General features: G+C 40.1%; 1 protein-coding gene and 1 non-coding gene across 2 annotated transcripts; one reads left to right on the top strand and one right to left on the bottom strand.

The window, feature by feature from the left end:
• Positions 1–3,134: 3,134 nt before the first annotated feature.
• Positions 3,135–3,240, bottom strand: LOC145599909 (small nucleolar RNA R71). Its single transcript, XR_014104156.1, has one exon. It is a non-coding gene; the product is annotated as a small nucleolar RNA R71 (small nucleolar RNA).
• A 691-nt stretch (positions 3,241–3,931) lies between these two features.
• LOC145596772 (uncharacterized) lies at positions 3,932–8,358 on the top strand. The gene is made up of 2 exons (XM_081652972.1): positions 3,932–4,387; positions 7,372–8,358. Exons 1-2 carry the CDS (start codon positions 3,932–3,934, stop codon positions 8,356–8,358), a joined length of 1,443 nt encoding a protein of 480 aa, XP_081509098.1.
• Positions 8,359–14,128: the final 5,770 nt, after the last annotated feature.

Raw genomic sequence — 14,128 nt, 5'->3', positions numbered from 1 at the left:
CCAGTCAATTCCCCAAAATTAACGAATTTCGTTTATCTAAGGGTATTTAGGTCTTTTTAAGTAGCAGTGGAGGGTATATGCGTCTTTTCATGTACTAGTTGAGGGGTACATGTGTAATTTCCTCACCAAACAGTAAGCAAAAAAGCAAACAGTAATTCAACAGTACGTGTACAGTACTTAATAAATTACCCTGCTTTTTCAATATATTTACAAAAATGCCATCAGATTAACAAAAATTCGTTTATCTGGCAGATTAACTTGTATTTTCCCAATAATAATAATAGTAATAATAATAATAATAATAGTAATAATAATAAGACCCTCGAAGTAGGCTTGTGGGTGTTTTTCCACCTAATATTGCTCGACCTTTGCGTGGTGTTAAGTTGCTTGGTGGTCCCGTTAGTTCTGATTCTGGTTTTAGTGGTGAGCTTGTGATGCAGAGGGTTACCAAGACCATTGCGCTTATGGATAAGGTTGCTATGTTGGATGATCCTTAGTGTGAGCTGTTGTTACTTAGGGCATGTACTGGAGTTTCTAAACTCTACTTTGCCTTGCGTACTTGTCCTCCAGGTGCTTTCGCGGCGGCTCAGCGCATTTTTGACGAGGCTCTTCGATCTTCCTTGGAGCGTATTGTTACTGCTTCGGGGCCCGGGTTTGGTGATTGGCAGTGGCGGCTTGCCACCTTACCATTTGCGTTTGGAGGGCTTGGTTTCCGCATGTGATGTTCGTCATTATGCTTTTCTTGCTTCTCGGTTGCAGTCTGCTGGGTTGCAGACACAACTTCTGCGTCGTACTGGTATCGTTGGTCTTGGTCGAGCCTTTGAGGATGTGTTGGGTCTGTTTTATGGAACGGTGGAGTCTAACATTTTAAGTAATCCTAGTGAGGTCGCTGCCCCTAAACTCATGAAGAAATTGGCAGATATATATTTCACAAAAGTTACCGCTTCTACAGAATCCACCTTTTCTTTGTTTCCTTGATAAATCATATTTGTATAGGATTGTTGGGCACATTTTTCATTGTTTTTTAGTTACTTCTTAGTCTCTTAGTCGTTGGTTTAGAGTCATTTATGCATAGGTTATCACTATCGTGTTGTATTATGCTTCGTTTGTGTTTTCTTAATGTTTCAGGTAGTTCTCATAGCTATTTGGACGCTCTCGGAAGAATTCGGCATTTGTCATTGGATGGAGGGATGTTGATTTGAGGCCGATGATTCATTGACCTTGTGCTTATATATGTATGTAGATTCCTTGAAGCAAATCGGAGTTGTTTCGTAGCTCTTGTTGCAAGTATGAGATCGTTGTAGGCCTTTGGTGCATTGACAATTTGAGTTGCTAAGCATTCTTGCATCGAGCTATAGCTCGAGTACTAGCTCAGTAAGACAGCAAGCCAAAGAAGCTCCAAGCTATCGTTCGCAAGCTAGCTCGCCTATTAGCTCATCAATGCCATACGCAAAGTCTTATGCGAGCTATAGCTCGCCAGCTAGCTCTCCAAGGCAGTAGCTACATTCGACGAAGAGCGATAGCTCGCTCGTCAGAGAGCTATAGCTCGTTGCTGCTCCAACTTTTCTTGGTCGTTTGACGTAATCAGGTCGAGTGTCGTGCCACGTCATCAATTATCATCCAATAGCATTATAGCTTATTTATTTATTTATTTATTTTGTTTAGGATGAGGCAATAATATAAATACTTGAGAGGATTTTATTTTGCCCCTTATGCTTTATTTTCTAGATTAAACGTTTCTTTGTTTTCTCTCCATTGTTAAACCCTAGTTTATTATTCTCCATTAATTCAATCATTGAGGTATTTCATTCAATCTTTCGTTCTTTATTTTATTAATTATGAATTCTAGTTTATTTATCTATTTTGTTTTGTTTATTTCAATTATGAGTGAGTAGTCGTTTTCTAGGGCTAAGTGAGGGAAGCCATGTTTATACCTTGATTAATTATGCCTAATTATTTATAAATTTATGAATTAGGGTTTGAATAATTCCGATTGATTTGTGCTTTATTGTTTGATTCATGTAATTGGCCAATATCATGAGTTGATTATCTAGCTAATAAAAATTAGAATTGAAAGATCATATTTTTAGAGGCTTAATTACAATTGGCGAATTTGATTATGTTAGCGGCCGAACTACATATGTTAATTCGTAAGCGTTAATTCCCGACCGTAGGATTAACAAGTGCTTTAATTATTCGACCTAGTTTGTTTATTAATGGATTGTTTGCATTTCTTGGATTGGTATAAGCATGGTGGACCGAACGTATGCCCTAGACTTTAATTTATCTGAGAACAACCTTATTTCCATTATTGTCATTCTTTAGTTAATTTAATCATCGAATCATTATTCGTTTATAGAAATAGTTCATATAATTGGGCAAACTAATAGAACCTGTCTCCCTGTGGGATTCGACCCGTATTTGCTAAATCTCTGCTAACAACAGACACCGTGCACTTGCGGTATAACTTTTTATTTATCAAGTTTTTGGCGCAGTTGCCGGGGAGACGGCTAGATTCTATTAGTTTTAGTTTGATTGTTTGAACTGTTTCCATTGTCCCATTGGAACTTTCAGTTCCAATCTGGGCATTCTCATTGTTTTATTTTCTTTTTGTTTTATGCCCAGGTCAAAAAGAACAGGTGAAGTGATCCCTACGGATCCGGACTTGGAAAAGACCCTTAGGCAAATCAAGAAGAAAGGGAAAGGAAAGCAGAAAAAGACCCAATCACAGAAGAGCTCTACTACACAGCCTGACATACAAAAGGAGATGACTGATAATAGGTTTCTTAATTCTTTCGGGGTACCATCCCAAGATGGCATTCCAACGGGTCTTAAAATGCCAGAAATCACTGCAGAGAACTTCGAAATCAAACCCGCATTGCTCCGTATGGTTCAACAAAATCAGTTTAGTGGCCATCCTACTGACGAGCCAATTAATCACTTGCAGCGATTTCAACAGTTATGTTCCACTGTTCATCACAAAGGAGTCACTCAAGATCAATTGAAGGTGATGTTGTTCGGATTTTCCCTTCGCGATAGAGCTCAGAAGTGGTTGAACACTGTCAAAGAGACGGAATGGAGCAAGATTTCTCAAGCATTCCTCAAAGAATATTTTCCCCCTGAAAAAACTGAAAAGATTCGACACCAAATTTCAACATTTTCTCAAGATTCAGGGGAATCTCTTAGGGAAGCATGGGATAGATTCCTAGATCTTCAAATATCATGCCCGCATCACAATTTTGAGAAGTGGAATCTTGTTCGTATTTTCTATAACGGACTAGAACCCGAGACTAAATGTATTGTTGACTCTGCTGCAGGTGGTGTGTTCCTTGACAAGACGATTGAGGAAGGGTATGATTTTCTTGCAAATCTTGCAGCCAACCACTTCTCATCTCCAAGGACGCGACCAAAGAAAGGGAAGATGGAAGTTGAAGCCTATTCACTCTTGACATCTCAAATGGCTCAATTAACTGCAAAGATTAAAGCATTGCAGGCCACTCAAGAATCTTCTCTTTTATCTGTTAATGCTATGTCTTCTCAACCTTCGCAAACTCATTTTTTTTGTGAATTGTGTGGTATACAGGGTCACTTTGGATATCAATGTGCTCAGAATTCTCAAGACACCAATCAGATGGAGCAGGTGAATGCCTTTCAACAAAGGCAACCAAATGATCCATATTCTAACACATTTAATCCAGGTTGGAGGAATCATCCTTACCTTTCATACAAAAGCAATAATGTTCAAAATCCTCAACCTCAGCAACAATGGGCACAACCTCAGCAATAGTGGTCACAGCCTCACAACCCTTAACCTCAGCAATTTATTGCAAGGCCTCCACTACATCAACAAGGGGCCTCTCATCATCCTCCTCCGGGTTTCAATAGGCCACCTCAACAACAACAACCTCCTCATGGCACTCAAGAGCCTACCATGTCTGACCTTATGAGAATGATGACAACCATGAAGCAAAATACTGAAGATAACATCAAGGAGTTGAAAAACACGACAAAGCATTTGGAGAACCAAATTGCACAAGTCGCAGGTACCAATATCCAAAGGCAACCTGGCCACTTACCAGGACAACCGGTCCCTAAGGAGACCACCAATGCTATCACTACTCGTAGTGGTGTCAGTTATGAAGGTCCACAAATGCCTACTGATGATGCAAATCTTGAGAAGGAGAATAGTGAGGTTGCAGAGAAGCCCTTGGATGATGTTCCCACCTCGAAGGATGGGAAAGCTAAAGCAAGTGATGCTGAGAAAGAGAAAAGGAAAGGTTATGTGCCTCCATCTGTCGAGCCAAAGCTACCATTCACACATCGGATGCAAAAGAACAAGGTAGATCAACAATTTGGTAAGTTCTTGACTATGGTCAAGAACCTTGAGGTAACTGTTCCTTTTACTGATTTGGTCTACACAACAAGAAAAGGGCCGTTTTGCGACGGAAATAATTCGTCGCAAACTGGCAAAATTCCGTCGCAAAGTGACTTTGCGACGGATTTCCGTCACAGGCATGGCGTCGCTCGAACTTTCGTAGCAAACAGTCCTTTTGTGACGGAATATCCGTCGCAAAACGAATTGCGACGGATTTTGCGACGGAAAGGTAGTTGTAGCTGAAAACAACATTTGCGACGAAAATTCCGTAGCAAGAGGAACCATTTTGCGACGGAATATTCCGTCACAAATTTTGCGACGGAATGTATTTCCGTCGCAAAATGGATTCTTTTGCGACGGAATAGTCCGTCACAAATTTTGCGACGGAATGTAATTCCGTCGCAAAATGAAGTTTTTTGCGACGGATTATTTTCCGTCGCATGTGTGCGACGGAAAATAATCCGTCGCAAAATACTCCATTTTGCGACGGAATTACATTCCGTCGCAAAGTTATTGTAATTTTAATTTTTTTTTTTTTGTATTTTGTTTTTTTTTCCTGGAACCTGTATTCCTGCAATCCTGTTTAATTTTTTTGTATTTTGTTTTGTTTTCCTGGAACCTGTATTCATGCAATCCTGTTTAATAAAATACGTGCATTTAAAATAATTTCAGTCAAAAAGTCCACGCCCTAACATAATTCAAATATATACAACACGTAGCCGTAACTACCAAGTACGGTACATGATATAATTTTTTAAACTACAATGTCATCCATATACAAAAATCGAAAAATGACACCTAACTAAACACAAGCTGGCTGTCCTTGGCCTGCACCACCACCACCACCACCACCCGGGTCGTTCCTGGGGTCTCGAATCTGAGGCTGAATCGTAGAACAAGTGAAAGGAGTGGTCAATCCTGTAAATCTACTGGCTAACTCCTCTAAGAACTCCTTGTTCTTCCTCTCGATTTCAGCCATCCGTTCTGCCACTCGAGCCTCCACTCGAGCATCGAGCTGTTCCGCCACACGGCTATCGATCTGGCTCTCAATTGCTTCCACCCTCTCATTCAACTCCTTGTGGAAGTTTTCCTGCATTTGAGTTATGACCGACGGTACGTATTGGCTGGAAGAACCCGATCCTCGTCCCCTAGATGTGCCGTAGTACAAGTCAGCACCAACACCAAGACCTCTAACACGACCCTTCTTATTACGACCACCAGCCGCCTCAAAGAAAATTTCATTTTCAGACAGTTGGGAACCCTGGGTTCTTGATTCCTCCTGTCTGTGTTGGTACGCCTCCTGTAACAAACAAAGGATATACAATGCAGAAATAAAAATAAAGAATGAGAACCAATAGTTTGAGGCTTGATATAGTTCATAAGTGGCAATATAGGTTCACTAGGTCCTAAAACTAGGAAAATTGGGTGAAAATGGGGCGTTTTTGGTTCTAACTTGTCTATTTCTCACATTTGTTATCTAATGAACCTATTTTTGACCTTAATACACCTAACTAACATAGTTACTTGAGTTTGAGGCTTGAAATTGTTTATAAGTGGCAATATAGGTTCACTAGGTCCTAAAACTAGAAAAAATGGGCGAAAATGGGGCGTTTTTGGTTCTAACTTGCCTATTTCTCACATTTGTTATCAAATGAGCTTATTTTTGACCATAATACACCTAAATAACATAGTTACTTGAGTTCGAGGCTTGAAATAGTTCATAAGTGGCAATATAGGTTCACTAGGTCCTAAAACTAGGAAAATTGGGTGAAAATGGGGCGTTTTTGGTTCTAACTTGCCTATTTCTCACATTTGTTATCTAATGAACCTATTTTTGACCTTAATACACCTAACTAACATAGTTACTTGAGTTTGAGGCTTGAAATTGTTTATAAGTGGCAATATAGGTTCACTAGGTCCTAAAGCAAGTGATGAAACACATATAATTAACACACAATTACCCACATTCAAATAAACATACATACACTAACATGTATTTTTAAATTAACATATATTTTAAACTAATCTAACATATATTTTAAACTAATCTAACATATATTTTAAACTAAACTAACATACATTATAAACTAACTAACATATATTTTAAACTAAAATAACATACATTATAAACTAATCTAACATATATTTTAAACTAAACTAACATACATTAAACTAATTCTAACATTGCAATATATCTTAAAAATTAAACTAATTCTAACATTGCAATATAAATTAAACTACACTACACTAAACACAAGTAATTAAATAATAAAATTTAGTTACAAATTAAATTAAAAAACATAATTAGAAAAAGTTAGGGTTTACATTAAAATTAAATTGAAAACAAAAACAAAGGGGGATAGTGGAATACTCACCGGGATTTGAGGGTGTTGTGGCGGAAATCCGGCTGCCGGAAGGAGGGTGGTGTGGTGGCTGCACACCGCCGGCGAACGGAGGGGCGTGAGTGGGCTTGAACGGAGGGGGTGGCGTGGGTGGGCGTGAGTGCGCGTGAGTGGGAGTGAACGGAGGGGGTGGGCGTTAGTAGGTGTGAGTGGCCGGATTCCGGTCGTTCCGGTGGCGACAGCGGCGGTGAAGTGGCCGGATTTTCTTTCTCTCTCTACGCTTTCCTCTATCTCTCTCTACGCTTTCCTCTTTCTGTTCTTCGTTTTCTTTTTCTCTCTCCTTCAGCGAAACTTCAGTTTTTTTTAAAAAAATTTAAAAACTTTTTGCGACGGAATTTCCGTCGCAGAATCCGTCGCAAAATGTTTTTTTTATTTTTTTTTTTAATATTGTTTTGCGACGATTATTTCCGTCGCAAACAAACTTTTGCGAGGGAATAAATTCCGTCGCAAACTTTGCGACGGAATTTCCGTCGCAAAAGTTTGTTTCCGTCGCAAAGTTGCGACGGAATTTATTCCCTCGCAAATTAACCCTTTTTGCGACGGAATTGTAGTCCGTTGCAAGGTTTCCGTCGCAAAATGACCTATTTCTTGTAGTGCTATCAAGTTCCAATGTATGCAAAGTTTTTAAAGGAAATGATTACTAAGAAGAAAGACTTTGGTGGTGTAGAAACAGTCGCTCTAACTGCAGAGTGTAGTGCTATATTGCAAAATAAATCCCCACCTAAGCTTAAGGACCCTGGTAGTTTTTCCATCCCATGTCATGTAGGTGCATTATTCATTGATAAAGCTTTATGTGACTTAGGTGCTAGTGTGTCTGTTATGCCTCTTTCTGTTTGTAACAGGTTGAATATGGGAGCTTTAAAATGCACACAAATCACCTTGCAAATGGCGGATCGTTCAATAAAATACCCTTTAGGTATTTTGGAGGATGTCCCCGTTCGGGTTGGGAAATTTTTCATTCCTGTTGACTTTGTAGTTCTAGATATGGAGGAGGATAGAAATATCCCGATCATTTTAGGTAGACCTTTCTTGTGTACTGCAGGTGCTGTTATTGATGTCAAGTCTGGGTCCCTTACTTTGTCTGTTGGTGATGATACAGTGACTTTTAACCTAACCAATGCAATGAAGTCGCCTATGCTTAAGAATACTTGTTGCAGGATTGATGTGCTTGATGAGATTGTGAGAGATGATACGCCTCGTGAGTTAGCTAATGATCCATTAGAAGTTGTTCTCACCTTGGAGGTTTCTGAAGGAGAAGGAGATACAGAGATTGACTCTTTGATTTGTGACTTGGATGCCCCTAACACTGAGGGGTTTGAGGTAATGGAAACAATTTGTTCTACTTCTGAGTCACAGGTAAAAAAAAAGGTAGAGTTAAAACCTTTGCCTTCTCATCTTAAATATGAATTTCTTGATGATAATGAGGAATGCCCTGTAATTGTTAGTGCTAAACTCGATGATAGCCAACTTTCTAAGCTTTTGACTGTGCTTCACATGCATAAAAAGGCAATCGGGTATAGCATTGATGATCTTACAGGGATAAGTCCTAATTTTTGTATGCATAGAATTAATTTGGAATAGAATCATCGCCCTTGCATCCAACCACAACGTCGATTGAATCCTAATATGCAAGAGGTGGTGAAGAAAGAGGTAATGAAACTTCTTAACGCGGGCATCATCTACCCCATCTCAGATTCTAAGTGGGTGAGCCCGGTACAAGTCGTTCCCAAGAAAGGGGGGACAACAGTTGTTAAAAATGATAAGAATGAACTCATTCCTACTCGTGTTGTCACAGGTTGGCGTATGTGTATCGATTATCGCAGGTTGAATACGGCCACCTTGAAAGATCACTTCCCTTTACCTTTTATAGATCAAATGCTAGAAAGATTAGCAAAACATAGTTTTTTCTGTTATTTGGATGGATATTCAGGTTTCTTTCAGATTCCCATTCATCCGGAAGATCAAGAGAAGACAACGTTTACATGCCCCTATGGTACATTTGCTTATCGCAGAATGCCATTTGGGTTGTGTAACGCCCCTGCGACGTTTCAAAGGTGTATGATGGCCATTTTTTCTGTTATTTATGGATGATTTCAGTGTTTATGGTTCTGACTTTGATATGTGCTTGCATAATCTTTCTAAGGTGCTTAAACGTTGTACTGATGTAAATTTGGTCTTGAATTGGGAAAAGTGTCACTTCATGGTCAATGAAGGAGTGGTACTTGGTCATCTTATTTCTGATCGTGGCATCCAAGTTGACAAAGCAAAAATTGAGGTGATTGAGAAACTTCCTCCTCCCGTGAATGTCAAGGGAGTGAAAAGTTTTCTTGGTCATGCGGGGTTTTATCGCCGACTTATAAAAGATTTTTCAAAAATAGCGAAACCCCTCACTCAATTGTTGCTTAAGGATGCCACATTTGAGTTTACTGATGCTTGTATGGAGTCTTTCAACGGGATCAAAGAAGCATTGATAACTGCTCCAATCATATAACCTCCGGATTGGGATTTACCATTCGAGATCATGTGTGATGCGAGTGATTATGCTGTGGGAGCCGTGCTAGGGCAACGAAAGAATAAGGTTTTGCATGCCATCTACTATGCTAGCAAAACCTTGGATGAGGCTCAGATGAATTATTCCACCACTGAGAAAGAGCTCCTAGCTATTGTGTATGCTCTTGACAAGTTTCGAACTTACCTCATTGGTTCGAAAGTGATTGTCCACACTGACCATGCTGCTCTAAAGTATCTCCTAGCGAAAAAAGAAGCTAAACCGAGGCTCATTCGATGGATTTTGCTCCTCCAAGAGTTTGATTTAGAGATTCGAGATAAAAAGGGCGTAGAGAATGTTGTTGCAGACCATCTCTCTCGATTGAGATTTCAGTCTACTTTGGATAGCCCTATAAATGACTCTTTCCCTGATGATCATTTATTCTCTGTTTCTTCTACATCTCCATGGTATGCTGACTATGCTAATTTTTGTGTAGGTGGTTCACATCCCCCGGATTTGACTTACCAACAATGCAAGAAGTTTTACCATGATGCTAAGCGGTACTTTTGGGATGATCCATTTTTGTATCGTAAGTGTGCCGATGGGATGTTTTGGAGATGTGTAGCAGATTGGGATATTCATGGTATCCTTTATCATTGTCATAATCTGCCTTCCAGTGGACATCTGGGTTCTACAGCGACTGCTTATCGAGTACTTCAATGTGGTTTCTATTGGCCATCATTATTCAAGGATGCCCGTATCTTTTGCAATGCATGTGATGAGTGTCAAAGAACAGGCAATATATCGAAGAGGCAAGAGATGCCGCAAAATGGGATTCTTGAGGTCGAGCCTTTTGATGTATAGGGCATTGATTTTATGGGACCATTCCCTTCCTCTTGTGGGAATTGGTACATTTTGGTTGCTGTCGACTATGTCACTAAGTGGGTTGAAGCTATTGCGTCATCAACTAATGACTCTAAGGTCGTTATGAAGTTATTCAAGAAGATCATCTTTCCGCGTTTCGGAGTCCCAAGAGTTGTTATTAGTGATGGTGATTCTCATTTCCATCAACGAACTTTTAAGGCTCTTCTCAAGAAACATGGAGTTACCCACAAGGTTGGCTTGGCCTATCATCCTCAAACAAGCGGCCAAGTTGAGGTATCTAATCGACAAATCAAAAGAATCCTTGAAAAGGTTGTCAACAATTCCCGGAAAGATTGGTCATTAAAGTTGGATGATACATTGTGGGCATTGCGAACGGCTTACAAGACTCCGTTAGGTACAACTCCGTATCGGTTGGTGTATGGCAAAGCTTGTCATTTACCGGTTGAAATGGAATATCTTTCACAATGGGTCGTTAAGGAAATTAATTTAGATCTAGAAAAGGCCGGTGAAGCGAGACTTCTTCAATTGAACGAGCTAGACGAGATTCGGCTTGATGCTTACGGGAACCATAGGCTCTACAAAGAGCAAACGAAGAAGTTTCATGATAAGATGATCCAAAAACGAGAGTTCAAGATTGGTGACAAGGTGTTGCTTTATAACTCAAGACTTCGGCTCTTTCCTGGAAAGCTTAAGTCTAGGTGGTCCGGACCTTTCACCATTACTGAGGTCAAAGATTATGGAGCTATTGAAGTTTCTAGTGAAAATGGTTCCAAATTTAAGGTAAACGGACAACGTTTGAAGTTATATACCGAGGGTGCTTTTATTGGTGGATTGGAGATGATTTATCTCTCCGACCCACATAATGATGCTTGAAGTTGAGGTAAGAAGTCGAGCTCACAACTCTAAATGAGCGCTTATCGGGAGGTAACCCGATTTTTAGCTTAGTTTAGTTGTTTTCGTAGTTCCTTTTTCTATTTTTGAATTCACTTGAATTCGTTTTTTTTTTTAACAATTTCACTGATTTCGTGCACTAATGATGCTAATGATTTTTAGAGTGGTGTTCAAGATTTTATTGAGTGATTTCAGATGGTTTATGGATGTTAAGTACAGGGGTTTAGTGACAAAGTTCATAAGGTGATTTTTCGTGCAAGAGCAAATCAGAATGCAAATAAATAAATTGTCACAATAGACCTTTGTCCACTCTTTCAGCCATAACTTCAGTTATAGAGGTCGGATTGATATGATTCAAGTTGGGTTGGAAACTTCACTTGAAGAGCTTTCCAAAGTTAGGTCACAAGCCTATATACGACTTACGAATCAGAAGTTACAAGCCTGTGAAGTTGACGTTGTACCTGCAGCGCGAAGCAGCGGCAGCTCGTGAATCAGCTCGCATAGATCGAGAGGAATCAGCAGAATGAGCGATAGCTCACTTGAAGAACGAGCTATAGCTCCGTGCTACTACACCCCACTGTATTCCCGAGCGAGAGCTCCTTGACGAGTGAGCTATAGCTCCCCTTTTACAACCCATTAGCAGCCCACATGTTTTAAGCCTAATAATTTCACTCCCCTGCTTCTCAAAAACCCACAACTCCTTCCTACTGCTCCATCATTCTCCTAGCAGCCCGCACCTCCGAACCTCACAACCACCGCCGGCGAGTCACCTTTGGCCGCCGCGCGACCACTTTCAGCCACCCTTTAACCACCAATTCACCTATTTTTCCCAAATCACACCTCTTGAGCAAACCCTAACTTTTTCAATTGAAATAGGGGTTTTTGATTTCATTCACATTGGAGCAAATTGGAGTCTTGGACTTGTTATTTAGCATTTATATAGGGGATTGACATCAGATTTGGGCCTAATCGACAAATTCATAAAGGTTTTGTGATCAAATTTCTTCTCCATCTTTGAACTTATTTGTGAATTGTGATTTGTTTGGACATATACCTTAGCTTGGGTTGTTACTCTGGATTATGGATTCTTGATTGATTTTTGGACGATTCTTGTTGTGCATTGCTGAACTTGATTTGAATATTATTCTTGTGATTTTCTGGTTTGTGTTTCTAATTGGTGAATTGTTGAAGACTTTGCAGCAGAAACTGTGATTATTCTTTAGTCATGACTGCAGCTAGGAGGACAAATCCCAAACGAAACGCCACTAAACCAATACCACAAAGCAAGCCAATCTCCAAGAACAAACCCCTGCCCAAAACCCTCAACCATCAGCCTCCCCAACTCCTATTCCCCCCACCTCTATCTGAAAGCCAACCCTCTTTCCTTGACCCCGCACATAAGCGCCGATTTGACAATATCCTTACCCGTCCCGTAAAGCCTACACTATTTTATTCAAAGAAAGATGCTGAAAAGTTAGGTTTACATGGGAGCATTCTATGGGCCTTATCCTCTTCTTCATGGGAGAAATTCCTAAGCTTTGAGGAGTACACCTATAAAGACTGGACATATGAATTTTTGGCTTCTCTTGAAGTCCATGGGTGTTTGAAAACTTATCCTAAATTGCATATAAAATTTCAACTTGATGGAGAGAAACACAAAATGTCAGTTAATAGGTTAAATGAGGTCTTTGGTTGGAAACAAAACGGAGTGATTCATCCGGACAATTTCAACACTTTTCTTGATGGTCTCGTCAAGGAGGAGGATCTATTTTATGCTGATGAATTTTGGTCTGAAATTACTGATAGGGAAGATTGGCGAGCTAGTCATAGCAAGTCATCGTCAATTATTAATCCTAAGAAAGACATGAGTCAAGTATGCACTAGTGACCTCCGGCACCTATGGTTCTTAATGAGTGATGATCTGGAACAACACGGTCATATAGATTATGGGAGTTTCTTGATTCGCTCTTTTCTCAATGTTCGTGACGAGTCTAGTGAAATCCACTGTGGGGGGTTTATTACTTGCATTGCCAAGTCCTTGGGACTATCGACTAAGGGTAAGACTCCAGTTTCAAAACATAAGTCATTGGATATTGATGCGATGAAACGTTTTGAATGGATTGAGTTGGAGAGAAGGGGGAGTGACACTCGTTATGTTTGGTGCTTAAAGGGAAATTTGAAAGGACAACGGAAAACACGCTACTCTTACCTCCCACGTGCCGAGGCTCATTTAACCAGTGATGATTCATGGTTATTCGCTCCAAACCATGCGGATGCTATTCAGTCAGGTTCCCAACCTCTACCACAGATGACTGGCACCCAAGCACCACCACATGTCACTAATGTCGAGCTTAAAGAGGCAGGAACTTCCTCCCAAGCCAATACTGATGTTTCATTGACTATAGAGGAGGCATTGCAAGCTATTCTGAATTCTTTCACCTCTTTTCGAGAGGAGACATCTAAGAAATTCGACATCATCAAGGATCATGTAGTCAAGCTTCTCAAGGAGGTCAAGAGCCTACGCCGCTCAGTTCGAGGAGATGAACCGGCTACAGTTTCCACCACTACTGCACGAAAGGAAACCCTTCCTACTACCGGTGATGCTGCTCCCGGCCCAGTTTCTGATCAGTGAGCAATTTTTCTCCTCTTCCCTTTTGTCTTTATGCATTTTTCACAGTGAGGACACTGTGTTTCATTTAGCTTGGGGGAGGGATGTCTATCTTTAATTGCTTTCATAGTGTAGTTTTATTTGCTTTAGTAGGATTGTTGTACAGTTTGTACCATTCACTAGGAGTGGGAGTTTACGTATAACGAAAAAAAGTGTATTGCTTTCCTAGTTTAGTGTTTTGGCTAAGTCTTTCTCTTTTGCATTTTTGTGTCCTCTTTCTATGCTTGTGATTTCGAACCGTGTGCGGACTTAAACTTGATTCTTTTGAGTTTCTTTTGACCTTATTTATGAGTTTAAAATTCAGTCGGTTTGTGCTATACAATGCTACCTACTTTACATCATGTGAATCAATTGAATGGTTAGCGGTAAGATTGGTTAACCCGTATCAAGTATAGCTAGCCAATTCTCTTGCTATATCA

Source organism: Chenopodium album, chromosome 20, assembly GCF_948465745.1.
Source record: "Chenopodium album chromosome 20, dcCheAlbu1.1, whole genome shotgun sequence".
In the NCBI taxonomy this organism is placed as follows: domain Eukaryota; kingdom Viridiplantae; phylum Streptophyta; class Magnoliopsida; order Caryophyllales; family Amaranthaceae; genus Chenopodium; species Chenopodium album.
The sequence above is the reverse complement of the archived record's forward strand: the minus strand, read 5'-3'. Positions and strand labels throughout refer to the sequence as shown.